The following is a 14717-nucleotide window of genomic DNA, read 5'->3' as shown; positions in this document are numbered from 1 at the left end:
TACTGTCTATTGTTGACTTGGTAAGTCCAATTTAAAAAAAAAAAAAAAAAGGTGTCCTTACAGCAACCAACAACATAATTCTGTATTCTTCATTAATAGTTTATCTCAATAGTGAATTCTTGACATTGTTTTTTGTTTACATATTATCAGTTTGAGACCAACCGCCTTTACAAAAATTGCAACAGTGAGAAAATTATGACAGTAAAAGAGAACTGATCTAACCACCACCATCTTGCCTTAAATTTCCAAACTGCCCTTGGTCATTCCAGGGTGTAGACCAAGCTCACTTGGAGAAATTTAATTTATAATTTATAGTTTAGATGATAATAGCCCTTCCCCAAAACTAAACCATCTTTGTAAAACTAATGAAAGGCCACCAGGTTAAGAGGATGAGAGGGGCCTAAAGTCCACTAAGATGTAGGCATAGCCAAATGATTATCAGCCCACTATTCTGGGGGGGTCACAAGATTTGCAAATTCTCCAATTGTTCCTATAATTGACATCACCATTGTAGAACTGAAGACTGGCCTTCTGAGATGTCTTTACAGGCTTCTCCATTTCTGACTATCAGATGGCATCACCCAGACCTGTGACTCTGGACTCAGCCAGGCCTGTGGCCCCCACCCAGAACTAGACTCAACACACAAGAACTATTTTCCACACCTCTATAATTGCATCCCCAACCACCCAGACCCTAGCCCCCTGCTCACCAAACCATCTTTGAAAAACCTTAGCCTCTAAATTTTTGGAGAGGCTGATTTGAATAATCATAAAATCCAATATCTTGTTTGGCCATCTCTATATGTATTAAACTCTCAGTTGCAATTCTTACGTCTTGAGAAATCAGCTCTCTGGTCAGTGGGCAACATGAACTCATTAGGTGGTTATAAGTTCTTCATAATCTGCTACTCAGATCACAAGATCAAATATGATTCCTAACTGGTTAGAGCTTGTTGCTATTTACAGATATATAATGATGTATGTATAATTAAATTATGATTTTCATAACTTTCCAGTTACTTTATTTTCTTTTCTATGTTTCTTTACTTCTTTTCGTGGAATATGTAGAGACATGATAGATAAATGGGAATTTTGGTTGATTTTAGGGTAGTAATATTAACTTGTTTTCAACAGTCCAGACTTTGTAAAAAATGTATTAGTTCTGAATTTTCTTTTTAAAAAGAGAACATAAAGTTATTATTTTAGCTTATTTTAGAGAATCTATACCTTATAATTATAGTTCAATCAATGAATATGTGATACTTGTGAGAAAAGGGAATTTTTTTTTCTTCTAACCATTCATTTATTGATTCAATAAGTATTTACTGAGTAGCTACTATGGGCAAAGATACAAAGATTAACCAGCCTGTAAGTTCCTCAGGACCAGGGGCCATCTCCTGTTTAACTTTAGACAGCTGCATCCCACACCACAGAGTTCCTAGGAAACATTGTGTAGTGGGAGCACAATCTTGTTGGCTGAACGCAGTTAAGCAGTTTGTTCTTTGAGCAAAAGCATTAAGACATGAACATAAAGAACTGATTCAGGGGTAAACGATTTCTTATATTTCTGCTGTTTCTAAGATTTACTTATTCACCATTCTAAATTAATACTCATAACACAATATGACTTTTGCAAGTAAAATAATAACCCAGCAAAGAAAGAACTCATGAAAATGAATGCTGGTGCACCTTACCTTTATGTCGCGGTGAACTATCTGATTGTCGTGGAGATATTTTAATCCTTCCAGTATTTGCTTTGTATAAAAGCCAATTGTTTGCTCATTATCTTTTAATGGACCCCATTTGGAACGAAGGAGAGCAGAAAGACTTCCTGTAAAGTAGGGATAAATAGTAAATAAATCCTCATTCAAGTGAGCTCTTTAAAGCATATTAATAATGTAACAGTAATTTAAGCTAACATTCATTGGTTCTTCACAGTGGCCCAGGAGCTGTACTAGACATTGGGCTCAAACATGAATTTGCAAATATCCCTACTCTAAAGATGATTGCTATCAAATATGTCTAAGTAAAAGGCCAATGTCTACTGCTAACTTTAATTCAAGTCATGATGATTGATACTGAAATGGTTTCCATATTTATGTATTGTCTCTGTGAAATTATATAATTCACTTGTAAAGCTTCTGGAACTTTAAATTATTTAAGCCTTATTATTATTTAAGGAATGTGACTTTGTGGCCTGAGTCATGTAGCATTCAGTTGTAACTTCTGATTCTGCGATTATAGGCTAAATCTCTTCTGCATTTTTGTCCTGTAAATGATTGGGAAAGACTGAATGGTGCCAAAGAAAAGATCCCTTGAGACCATTACCCCTCCTTATGGAATATTAAAATAACCTGCCTTGGAATATAAAGCTGTAACCACTGAAATGCAATGACCTTGTGTAGAAGATGTTGCCACCCTGTTAGTCTTCGGCCTATGTAAGTGAAACATGAACTTCCTCACTTTGGAACACTGGCCCATTCTTTTGGAGTCTGTGTTTCCTGGGTGGCTATCCTCAAGCTTTGCACCAGAATAAACTCTATACATTAGGATATTTTCTAAATCTCATTATTTATGGTTGACATCTCCTAACAAACTGGAGGTAATGTCACATGTCCAATTTTTCTCTCAGTTTAGACAGATGAAGACCTGTACTCTAGTAAATCCCATTCAAGTTGACTCCCCTTCAAGGCTCTAAAAATTCACACTTTTTAAAGAAAGAAATATCTCTTACCTCCAGGGACCTGCTCCATGAAGATTTTAATGAAACCATTCTCACTGAAAGAGCCCAGATACTGGACAATATTTTTGTGCTTCAGGTGCTTATGCAATGCTATTTCTTCATGCAGGGGCTGAGAGTATCTAAAAGACATGCAATTGTCAATGAGTTAATTATGTAGCCAGACTTTACTGTATAAATTTAAACAATACAAATGGAAAATGTCAGCCAAATATATGTCCATATGTGAAACCAAAATGACCGTTTAAGGCCTTTATTTCTCCTAAGGTAAATTCTATGAGGTTGAAGGTGTGGTAGGATCTGAGGGGAAATGTGTCAGGTACTAAGCCAGTTGTATACGTTAATTCATTTCCATGAGAAGGTAGTGTTGGTATGCTCATTTTACAGATGAGGAAACTGATTCACAGAGAGGATGACTGACTTGCCCAAGATCCCAAAGCTAGTAAGTGACAGAGCTAAGATTCAAACCCAGGAGAACTGAAATCGTCCACACAGTTTACTCTCCATATTAACATATTAACATTAACATGACTTTCTATTCCACTGGCCTCATCAACACAACTTTATTATTGACTATGAAACTTTACTATCACAATTTACTAATGATCAGGAGACTCTTGCCCAGGAAGACAAAACTTGCAAATAACTTTAATGTACATTCCAGAACTTCCTGAAAGGCCCGTCAATTCTTCAACAGCAAACATAAAACCACTCACAGGTCAAATCTCTTTGAGTCCCTTGCATCAAAATCTTCACCTTACTGTGTCCACTAATTCTATTATATCATGATTTTTACCTAATCCTCATGAAGGCTCCACATTGAAAGTGTGACTTCAAAATTATGTACTTGATATATGTTGCTGATTCAAATTATGAAAGTTATTTTATATTTCTGGAGCAGAACACCACTTTTGATGATTACTGGAAGTACTGTAAAGCTTTATAGACTCTTAACCACCCTGAATTTAATGTAGTCCTAATGTAATTATTATACTGCTTGCCAAAGAACATAATTTAAGCAAATTGAGTTTTAAAAATCAAATTGGCTTTTATTCATGATTCATGAGCCAGGCAGTATCCAATCCAAATAGGAGGTCCACTGGGCATGGCAAAACAGTGGGTTTTCTTTTGTAAGGTAGCTTGAGCAGGAACAAAAACAACACAGAGCAAAAGCCAAGTGGTTAATGTTAGGTTAGTTCAGGTTATTTCCCTTGCAGGGGTTAAAGCAGAGGGGACTTCCTTATCATGCCAGCTCAGGTTGGCTGGATGCCTTTTGATCAGTCCCTGTGACTCTGTTTTGTTTTTGTTTTTTGAAAATTGGCCTGTTTGAGAATTTGGCTATCATCTCTCTCCTGATTTTTCAGAAGGCCAGATCTTACAAGTAAACTGCTTAGTTTTGGTTTGGTGATGTGGAACCCTAGCATGGTTCCACAGGTTGGTCTGTTGGAGCATAGTGCAGGAGCTCAGTCCAAATCTGTAGCCTCAAATTTTACTTAAGAGCTCAGTCCAAATCTGTAGCCTCAAATTTTACTTAAGAAGCTAAATATTGTAGGGTGTCACCAACAATAAATACAGACTCAAAGGAATTCCTCTCTCTCTCTCTCTATATATATATAATCTAAATCGAATATATATATCTCCTATAATAGAGGCTACCAGTGTGAAATACACTAATAATTCACATTAGTGCAAACCTGATGTCTCACATTTGCTTCAGTCCTACATGTAGGAAATCCTTAGATCTTACACTGACAAATCCATTGGTTAATATTGAATAATGCTATTTCAATAAGCTTTTTAGAGTAAGTGCTATGGCTAAAGCAATTAGTTTATAAAAATTTAAATTCGCTTAATTTAAATTAATTTTTATTATCTGTGTAATATTTCCAGAAAGCAGCCAATAGCAATAAAAACAACAAAATACTTGCATTTTAGATCGATTATTCTTTTTTTCTTTAGAATTGCTTTAGGAACTATGAAGGGCAGTTATTAAAATGAGCACTTTAATAGTATACCAGTTAGAGATAGCAACAACATTTTGATAATTGCTTGAGTGAGATAACACCAGAAATACCAATATACAGTGTTACCAATAAGGTATTTAGGTAATGACTCTCAACTATAAGGGTATTTACAAGTTGCTTCTTCCATGAGGGTTAAAACACTTTGATGTTAGTTCATACCTGATCTTTTTTTTTTTTTTTTGGAGATGGAGTTTCACTCTTGTCGCCCAGGCTGGGATGCGATGGCGTGATCTCGGCTCACTGCAACCTCTGCCTCCCGAGTTCAAGCGATTCTCCTACCTCAGCCTCCCAAGTAGCTGGGATTACAGGCGCCTGCCACCACACCTGGCTAATTTTTGCATTTTTAGTAGAAATGGAGTTTCAACATGTTGGCCAGGCTAGTCTCGAACTCCTGACCACAGGTGATCTGCCCACCTCAGCCTCCCAAAGGGCTGGGATTACAGGTGTTGAGTCAACAAACCTGGCTCACAACTGCTATTGATATGGATTAGTAGCAAATACTGTGCCTCTGTATTCTACAGAGTTAAGAGATAAAGAAAAATCTGAAACAACCAACTCACTCAGATGATGATGATGATGATGATGATGATTATTTAAGACAGGGTCTCTCTCTGTCACCCAGGCTGGAATGCAGTGGCACGATTACAGCTCACTGAACCCTCAGCCTCCCAGGCTCAAGCAATGCTCCCATTTCAGCCTCCCGAGTAGCTGTGACTACAGGTGTGCACCACCATGCCCAGCTAATATTTGTATTTTTTGTTTCACCATGTGGCCCAGGCTAATCTCAAACTCCTGAGTTCAAGTGATCTGCCAGCCTTAGCCTCCCAAAGTGCTGAGATTACAGGCATGCACCACCATACTGGGCCCTCAGTTAATTATTCATCATAAGGCTCCCACCTTCTGATTCTCTACTGAAAATCAAAACATTAATGCTTAAACTTAAGATCCTGGAGAAGCAATATCCTTACCTTATTACTTAAACTAAGAAGATAGGTCAAAATTTGCAATAATGGTCAGAATCCTTAACCTAGCTAAGGACAAGTACTCTTCTCCAATATAGAAAATATTACAAACACCCAGCATTTTCACTAAGTGTAAGTGCCAAGCATTAAACAAGGATGGAATTATAATTTGTTCACATCAACAAATTAGTCTTGTCTATGAGAATTATAAGAAAATCATATTTCTTCTCAATTACCTGTAACAAGGGAAAGAAGAAATGGCCTAGATAATCAGAGATACTTATATATTTGGTTTTGACAAAACTATTAATCCATAGGTATCTCCAGACACTCCCTTTGAGTCAAATCCCCATTGCTAACCATCTAGACCAGTGGTTGCCAACATTAACTGGATATTTACATTTCCTAAAGGGCTTCTAATTTCCAGGACCACCCTAGGATTTTTGGAAGTAGAGCTTGAGCATCAGTATTTTTAAAATACTGTTGTCTCTCATATACAGCTGGGTGAAAAATGACATATAAATAACCAGTCCATGGCAGGGTGCAGTGGTTCACTCCTGTAATCCCAGCACTTTGGGAGGCCAAGGTGGGCAGATCACTTGAGGTCAGGAGTTCAAGACCAGCCTGTCCACATGGTGAAACCCTGTCTCTACTAAAAAAATATAAAAAGTAGCTGGGCGTAGTGGCGGATGCCTGTAATCCCAGTTACTTGGGAGGCTGAGGCAGAAGAATCACTTGAACCCAGGAGGCGGAGGTTGCAGTGAGCCAAGATTACACCACTGCACCCCAGCCTGGGCGACAGAACGAAACTCCATCTCAAAAATAAAATAAATAAAATAAAATAAAAATAACCAGTTCAGGATATGTAGAATATCAGAAGACAAAGTCAACCTGAGATTAACAACTAGTTGGGGGTAGATGATGAGAGCATACTAAATCTACCTCTTCTCTCTTACAACCACTTTGTAATTTGTTGATTACACTTTGTTGATTCTCTAACAAAGTGGTTTTAGAACACGAAGGAAACAGAAGAGAAATTATTTCCGTTGCTCTGATCCTTCTTTACAGATGGTAGTTTAGTGTACAGAGGTTGTATCATGCATTATTCACATCACACTACTTTTGTAATTATCCTTTGTAACTCTAACTGCTATCTTTTTCAACAGAAAGTCCACATCCCTTCAGGTCACATGGATAGAAACAACTTTGGTTGCTGTATCTTCACAATAATAGACTTGTCAGCAATCTCTTTATATTGTTAATAAGAAGATGCCCTGCACCAGCTGTTCAAGGTAAGGGCTTATCAGGCACAAATCACATATACCAACTGCATTGTTACAGAACAGGAGCTGAAACATCTTGTTGGTATTGGTGTGCTTTGTGTGTGTATAGCAGCATTTGAATAAACTTAAACTACAGGATGATTTTAAAATGAGTTTCTTCCAAGTGGCCACCTAAATCCATCAGGAGGGGAAAAGAGAGGAGCTGTGGCTAAAGGTTAGTGAATTTGGCTGCAGCAATTTGATAGCGATGACCTCGTTAAATTTCATATTGTTTCAAATCTATACTATCTATATATATGATATACTATCTATATATATGATCCTTGAGAACCTGTAGGACTAAAAGAAAAATTTTAAGGTGACAACTTTATATATATTACCTAGGTATTTAATGAGTAATTTCTACTACGGTTTCATAAGAATCCATAATCACGTCTCATGAATTAACTTAAGAGGAAACGCTGGAACACCACCAAACAAATATGAAATTGAATGAAACTACACACGCGGCAGGCAGCAACAGCTGTTTGCTTACCTAATATCTATTCCTCCCTCTTTCTATGATTTTGTTTGGAGATACAAATGGCTGGCTAAAAAGCCGGAGTTCCTAGTTCCTTGTAGGTAGGGGTAGGCATTTTGGGCGAGTGCAACAGAGGGGAAAGTATACTGGGCAGTTCTGGGAAGCTCTGTTTTCCTTTTCCTTCTGGAATGACATATGGAGCCTGGAGGCAGCGTGAAAGTTACGCACTAAGGATAAACAGCTGGGATCGGGCACAGTGCTTGCATGGGATGGGGTGTCTTTTTCAGTTTGGGGTAGTCAGAGAAGACCTCTCTGAGGGCTTGACATTTGAATTAAAGCTTAAATGATGAAAATGAGGCAATCCTGCCAAGGTCTGGGTTGATCTTGGTATGCCCGATAGAGAGACACCAATGTAGCTGGAGTGGAGGTGAGGCCACAGAGGAAGCAGATCGCCTGTGGCCTTGTGATTCAAAGTAAGGGTTCTGGGTTTCATGCTAGTTGCAATAAGAATCCACTGAAGGGTTTTAGGCAGTAGTGACATGATGTGATTTTTCAAAATAGATGTTATTTTTTAGAGCAGTTTGTAAGTTCACAGAAAAATTTGAGAGGGAGGTACAGAGATTTCCCACACACTCCTGGTTCCCAAACATGCACAGTCTCCCCCATTATCAACATTCCCTACCAGAGTAGTCCATTTGTTACAACTGATGGACCTTCACTGACACATCATTATCACTGCATGATTTGATTTTAACTTCAGAAAGACCTCTGTGATTCCTCAAAGAAGGATGGACTAGGAGTGGAGGAAAGAATGAAAGAGACCAATTACGAGGTGATTGCAGAGACTAGAAGGGAGTCCAGGCGAGAGGCCTGAAGGCTTAGATTAGAGGTGCAGCTGTGGTGATCGGAAAGCGTAGAGAGATTCAGAATATATTGCAGGGGCTGATACAACAAACAGTACGACCTACTGATGGAGCAGATGTGGAGTGCAAGAGAAAGAGAGGAATCCAAATGAATCCTGGAGGTTAGCCTGAGCAGCTGGATGGATGGGGAGACAGTAACTGATGACACAAGGAGTACTTTAGGGAACGTACATTTGGGAATAAAAATCGGGTTCACAGCTGGGCGCAGCGGCTCAACGCCTGTAATCCCAGCACTTTGGGAGGCTGAGGTGGGCAGATCACTTGAGGGCAGGAGTTCGAGACCAGCCTGGCCAACACAGTGAAACTCCATCTCCACTAAAAACACAAAAATTAGCTGGGCATGGTGGCGCAGGCCTGTAATCCCAGCTACTTGGGAGGCTGAAGCATAAGAATTGCTTGAACTCGGGAGGTAGAGGTTGCAGTGAGCTGAGATGGGGCCACCACACTCCAGCCTGAATGACAGAGTGAGTCTCTGTCTTAAAAAAAATAAGTAAATAAAAATAAAATCTGGGTTCGCAACTGGGTAATGTACTGACTACTTAGGTATATTTGATGGACTCATTTGTACTCCAAACCTAAGCGACACACAATATTCTTTTGTAACAAACCTGCACATGTACCCCGATTCTAAAATAAAAGTTAAGAAAGGAAAAAAATCCAGGTTCGGTTTTGGTCATGTTAACCTTGAGATGCCTTTGAGATCTGTAATTGAAGATGTGGGGTAGACAGGTAACCTGGGGAGCTCAGGGGTGGATCCTTCCTAAGGAAGGCTGGTCACGTGGCCTAAGACCACGGCCACAGAACGTGGACTCAAGGGCAGCCAGAATCAGCCCATGATGTAGCCCAGCATTAAAGCCTGGCCAAATATGGATAATAATAACCATCTATTAAATAACCAAATTCTCTCTCTTTCAGACTTTGAATACACAACACACACAACTGTGTATCATACACTACAACTGTGTTTCACTAATTATAGGAGCACTGCCTTACAGAGAGATGGAAGGGAAGCCCTAAGGCAGCAGAAATCGTAAGGTTGAGAGAAGACAGAATTATTAGTTGGAGAAATAAACCATAAGGCAGAGCACAAGAGCAGTGAGCAACAGATAATCCTATCACCAGAGTGCTTCAGTTTCCTGAACAATATTTTTGTTTCTAAAACAGATTCCATCTTTCACAAGGCCTCACTACGTGAGGTTCAACTCATTTCTTCAAGTATAGGTTGGTGCAAAAATAACTGCAGTTTTTGCCATTACTTTTAATGGCAAAAATGTATACATTATACATTTTGTAGTTGTCACACAGTTCTTGGATATTGTCCCAGTTTTTTTTGTCTTTTTTCTCTTTGCTTTTTTAATTTTGAAAGTTTCTACTGATATATTCCCAAACTCAGAGATTCTTTAACTGTGTCCAGTCTACTAACACACCATCAAAGCCATTCTTCACTTCTATTACTGTTTTTGATCTCCAGCATTTTTGAAAATTATTCCTAGGATTTCCATCTCTGAGTTTACATTACCATCTGCTCCTGCACAATCTCTACTTTTTCATGAGAGCCCTAAGCGTGTGAATACGATTCACAATCTGATAACTCTAATATCCCGCCATAGCTGGTTCAGGTTCTGACATTTGCTATGTTGCTTAAATTGTGTTTTTTGTCTTTCAGTATGCCTTATAGTTTTCTATAGAAAGGTGGACCTGATGTCCTAGGTGAAAGCACTGCAGTAAATAGGCCTTTAGTGGTATGGTGGGAAGCAGTCAGGCAGGAGAAGAGTTCTATAGGTCTATGATTAGGTCTCAGTCTTTTAGTAAGTCTGTGCCCCTGGGCTGGGAATTTTACAAGTGCTTCTTAGCTTTAGCCCCCTTAGATGAGACAGGAAAGCTGGAGTTGGGCTAAATTTGGTACTCCCCTTCCCCCAGTTTGGTGAGGCTCTGGTAAAATAGAGTCTCTTGTGGACAGACCTTGTTAAGAACAGAATGCTCTAGCGTATTTTAAAATGGTGACTTTTCCTTTCTTGCTACCAGAAGCACAATGGGATTTTTTTAATTTCAGGTCTCTGTGAGGACCTGGTAAAGCTCCAAAACTCATGAAAGTGTGACCCTCACCCCCAGCCCCCAGTGACCGGGTCCCGCTGGAGTTTTTCACTCAGACTTCACAGTGGACCTCTAGAGATTTGTTAGTTACAGTTCAGTTTTCCTACCCCCGCACTGGTTCCCACAGAGGTTTCTGATCATGGATTTCTGCTCAGTAAGTTAGAGTCTCTCACTTCGCCAGTCTCTCCAATTTCAGGGGCAGCTGCCTGCCTTGCAACTTCACGGACAAATCCAACAAGAGCCATTCATTTCAGTCTGTTCAGCTTTCCACTTGTTAAGATAGAATGACAATTTCCAAGCTCCTCACATGCCCGATTGGAACCTAGAACTGGTTCTAACCTAAACCATTTCTGATAGTGCTTATTCCCCATCTATTCATATAATACATCCACCTTTATCCAAGACAACCTGAGCTCAGCACACACAGGGCCATTCTCTTTTCTAGTCTCTGAAAGCCCCGTTCTTCCCCACCAGTCTGGAACTTCAAACACTGAATGATGCAGCAGCTAAACCTCAGAAGGAGCTAATTGACTCAATGAAGTTTTCAGGGTTTCATTCATTAGAATATCATCAATATTTTCTAAAATACTATGAACAACCCAAAGTACCATAGAACAGCTTTTAGTAGCCACAATTACTGTACCTGCTGTCTCTCTCTGGGATTTCCTTAATAGCAATTCTGACTTGGTTGCTCAAGTCCCGACCTGCGTAGACTATCCCGTAAGTGCCTTTTCCTAAAACGACTCTGTCACCATTTTCATCATATTCATAGTCATACTACAAAAGGAAAAATGGGGAGAAAAGATTGAAACATTAGTTCATTCTACAGTTCAAACATCGATTTTTTTTCCAAGAGCATTATTCTTTATCTTATCAGATGGCATTAACAGGCCAAAGTTCTAAGAAGCAGCTTCAAGGATGGACAAATAAATGCTCCCAACATAAAGCAGATATTGTGTTTATGTTTTCACAACTGTTACAAATACAGTGGGGATTACATAGTTAACTTCACAGAAGTGCTTCTCCAAAAGCCATGTGGATTCTTTTACCCACTCAGTCCTGTTTTTCATTGATTCTGGAGATCAATGAAACAGTGCATAACCAGAATGAACATCTATCAGTGTCTATCACATCTAATAAATCATCCTTTTGTTATTCAGCTTTTGATGCTGTTAAAGCATTTCACACTGCCAGGGGAATAAAACCACTGAAAGGCTTTGGGTAAGAAGAAAATTTTGACATCTTACCAGCTGCCGATGATAAAGTCAGGATTGTTTTATTTCACGCTACCCCCCACGCCCCAAGACCCAGAAACATTTTTTTAAATGAAAAATAGAGGAAAATGTTTATCTCTGATGTAGAAAGGAAATATCTATATCTCTAAACTGCAGACTGTCAAGTGTGTCAGCCAAATATGGAAAACTGGATCTACAGAAAGGATTCAGTAGAGACCTCCTCAGATCTAGAGGCATCACCCCAAAGCCACATCCTTTGTGTTGGACTGAAGTAAAGGATTTAGGGCCATCACATGATCAAGGCATGTCCCTGTAGAAACCCAGCACAAAACTACAGGCCCCTGGGAAAGAACATTAGAACAAGCTTTTCACATAGTCTACATTTTGCTGGAGTTTAAAACTGGCAGTCCATAGTTAGATTCAACTCACAGCAGGGTCTAAGTTGGCCATTAAAAAAAATTTTTTCTGGCCAGATGCGGTGGCTCATGCCTCTCATTCTAGCACTTTGGGAGGCTGAGGCAGGTGCATCACCTGAGGTCAGGAGTTTGAGACCAGCCTAGACAACATGGCAAAACCTCGTCTCTACTGAAAATACAAAAATTAGCCGGGTGCAATGCTGTATGCCTGTAATCCCAACTACTCAGGAGGCTGAGGCAGGAGAATTGGTTGAACCTGGGAGATGGAGGTTGCAGTGAGCTGAGATGGCAACACTGCACTCCAGCCTGGGCAACAGAGCAAGACTCTATCTCAAAGGAAAAAAAAAAATGATTTCTAACATGTATAAGTCAACAAAATTAACGTTAATACCGATGAGTAATCTAAGAAGAGGGCAATGATCATGAGTTTTTATGCTCTTTAACAACATAGCCTTGAAATATATAAAGCAGAGTTGATACAATTTCAGAGAAAAATACACAAATATCAACCACAATAGATTTTAACAGAACTCTTTTAGAAAGGAATATATCTGGCACACAGATTTTAAAATAGAGAATCTAATGGCACAATAAACAAGCCTGATATAACATCTACAGAGAGAGCTCTGTACCCAGATACAGATTCCTTTCATGCATATATGAAAAATATATAATTGATCACATATTAGACAACAAAGAAAAATTTCAACAAATTCCAAAGAACTGATATCATAAAGATCATGATCTCTGAGCACAGAATACTAAAAATAAGACAGCCAAAAGTATATTTTACTTTACTTTAAAATAACCAATGGGTTAAAAAGGAAATGACCATGGGAATTACACAATCATTTTTCATATGAGAAGAAAAGCATTATTTATCAAATTCCATAGATATGGAGTTAGGTAGATGAAAAATTTCATGATATTAAAAAAAATACATTAGAAAATAAAAATTTAACACGAATAAATTTAACGGTCAAGTCAAGGAAACAGAAAAAGAATAACATATTGCTACCAACACAGTAGAAGAGAGAGGCTCTGGATTTGGCAAGATGGTAGACCAGATACCTAAGAAGCTTCCTGCTAAAAACACATAGGTAAAATAAAACAGATACACTTTTAAATGTCTAGCTGGGCTTACTAAAGAGTAAAGGTGATTGCAGAAGCTAGAAATGAAGAGGAAAGGAATACTAGCAGGTAATCACAAGAACTCCTGAAGCCCAAAAGGTAGGGATGAAGGCAGGATTTTCAGTTTCATTAATCTAGGGCAGGAGTTCATGCTCGTTTTTTGGTAAAAGGTCAGGTAGTGAATGTTTTAGCTTTGAGAGCCATATAGTCTTTGTAGCAACTACTCAATCCTGCCATTGTGATGTGAAAGCAGCCCAGCTGATACATAAACAAATGGACATGCTTATGTTCCAATAAGGCTTTATTTACCAAGATTAACAGTGAGCTGGACTTGATCCTAGGGCTATTGCTTGCTGATCTCTCATGTGGGGCTTCGGTTTTAATGCCCAGGAGGTGACAGGAAGTATGGCCTAGTGCCTATGCCAGACAAACAGCAGAAACACACAAAACCAGGCCCCTGATGAAAAGGTAGATTAGAAAAGTCAGCCCACTACACTGTGAAACAAAAAGAAAGCTGGTTTGTCTCAAGACTGAGCTCTGGAGGAGCAAAAATAGGTCTTCTCTAAACACTTCCAACCATAGCTGATCCTGGCTGTTTGAACTTCAAATTAACACTTATTGTAATACTCATAATTGCTCTTGAGCCTGGGACATCCCTGGAGTGCCTGGCAGAAACAAAGGAAAAACATTTTAATGGTAGACCCCTTGAAGTTTGCCATGCAGAATTCTTACTGATAATGCACCACTAAAGTTGAATTCACAATCAAAAAATATAAATTATGTAAAGAAACAATTCAACATCAGTGAAAACATATATGACAAATCCCAATCCTCAAGACTTTATTAAGTCAGAAATGATAGAATATAGTTATAAAATATGTACGTTTAACATAAAGACATAAAATATTTAAAAATGAGAAGATGAGTTCTTCTAAAAAAGGCCAGACTTGAAAGAAAATTGAATACAACTTCCAGAAATTCAGCCCTAAATAGGAAAAATAAAAACAAATTCACTCAGATATGATATAGGGCAACTACAAAATATGAAAGACAAAAAGATCATAAAAGGGCACATTACCTACAAAGGGAGCTCATCAGATCACTCTGCAAACTCTTGGGTACACATGCATGACTCGAGAGGATGGGGCTGGGGTGGAGCATGTCCCTAACAGCTCCAGGTTATTTGTTTCCAACAGGTTTCCAAGCCCTTATAGAAGGGGGTCAGTTGGTGTCTTCTGGGGAAAATTATGTCTAATACAATGCTAGGGTTGGAGTGAGCACTGGCCTCATTAGCATGAACTCTTCTCTGGCTCAGGACAGAGGCCAAGCTCTGGAAGGGAGATGACTACTTACCCCTTGCCAAGTATCCAGTGGCACATTAGAGAATAG

At 38.9% G+C, this 14717-nt stretch overlaps 1 protein-coding gene across 1 annotated transcript in view; it reads right to left on the bottom strand.

The window, feature by feature from the left end:
* The window catches only part of MAP3K5 (mitogen-activated protein kinase kinase kinase 5), a 242708-nt gene that overhangs the window by 55331 nt on the left and 172660 nt on the right, over positions 1 to 14717 (bottom strand). Inside the window, exons 15-17 of the mRNA XM_011962087.1 lie at positions 11190 to 11323; positions 2735 to 2862; positions 1695 to 1831 (exon numbers count right to left, since the gene is read on the bottom strand). Coding sequence (XP_011817477.1) covers positions 1695 to 1831; positions 2735 to 2862; positions 11190 to 11323 — 399 coding nt within the window. The remainder of the gene's footprint in view (positions 1 to 1694; positions 1832 to 2734; positions 2863 to 11189; positions 11324 to 14717) is intronic.

This window comes from Colobus angolensis, unplaced genomic scaffold (assembly GCF_000951035.1).
Source record: "Colobus angolensis palliatus isolate OR3802 unplaced genomic scaffold, Cang.pa_1.0 Scaffold58, whole genome shotgun sequence".
NCBI lineage: Eukaryota > Metazoa > Chordata > Mammalia > Primates > Cercopithecidae > Colobus > Colobus angolensis.
Note: the sequence above shows the minus strand (reverse complement) of the source record. Positions and strands in the feature narration are given on the sequence as shown.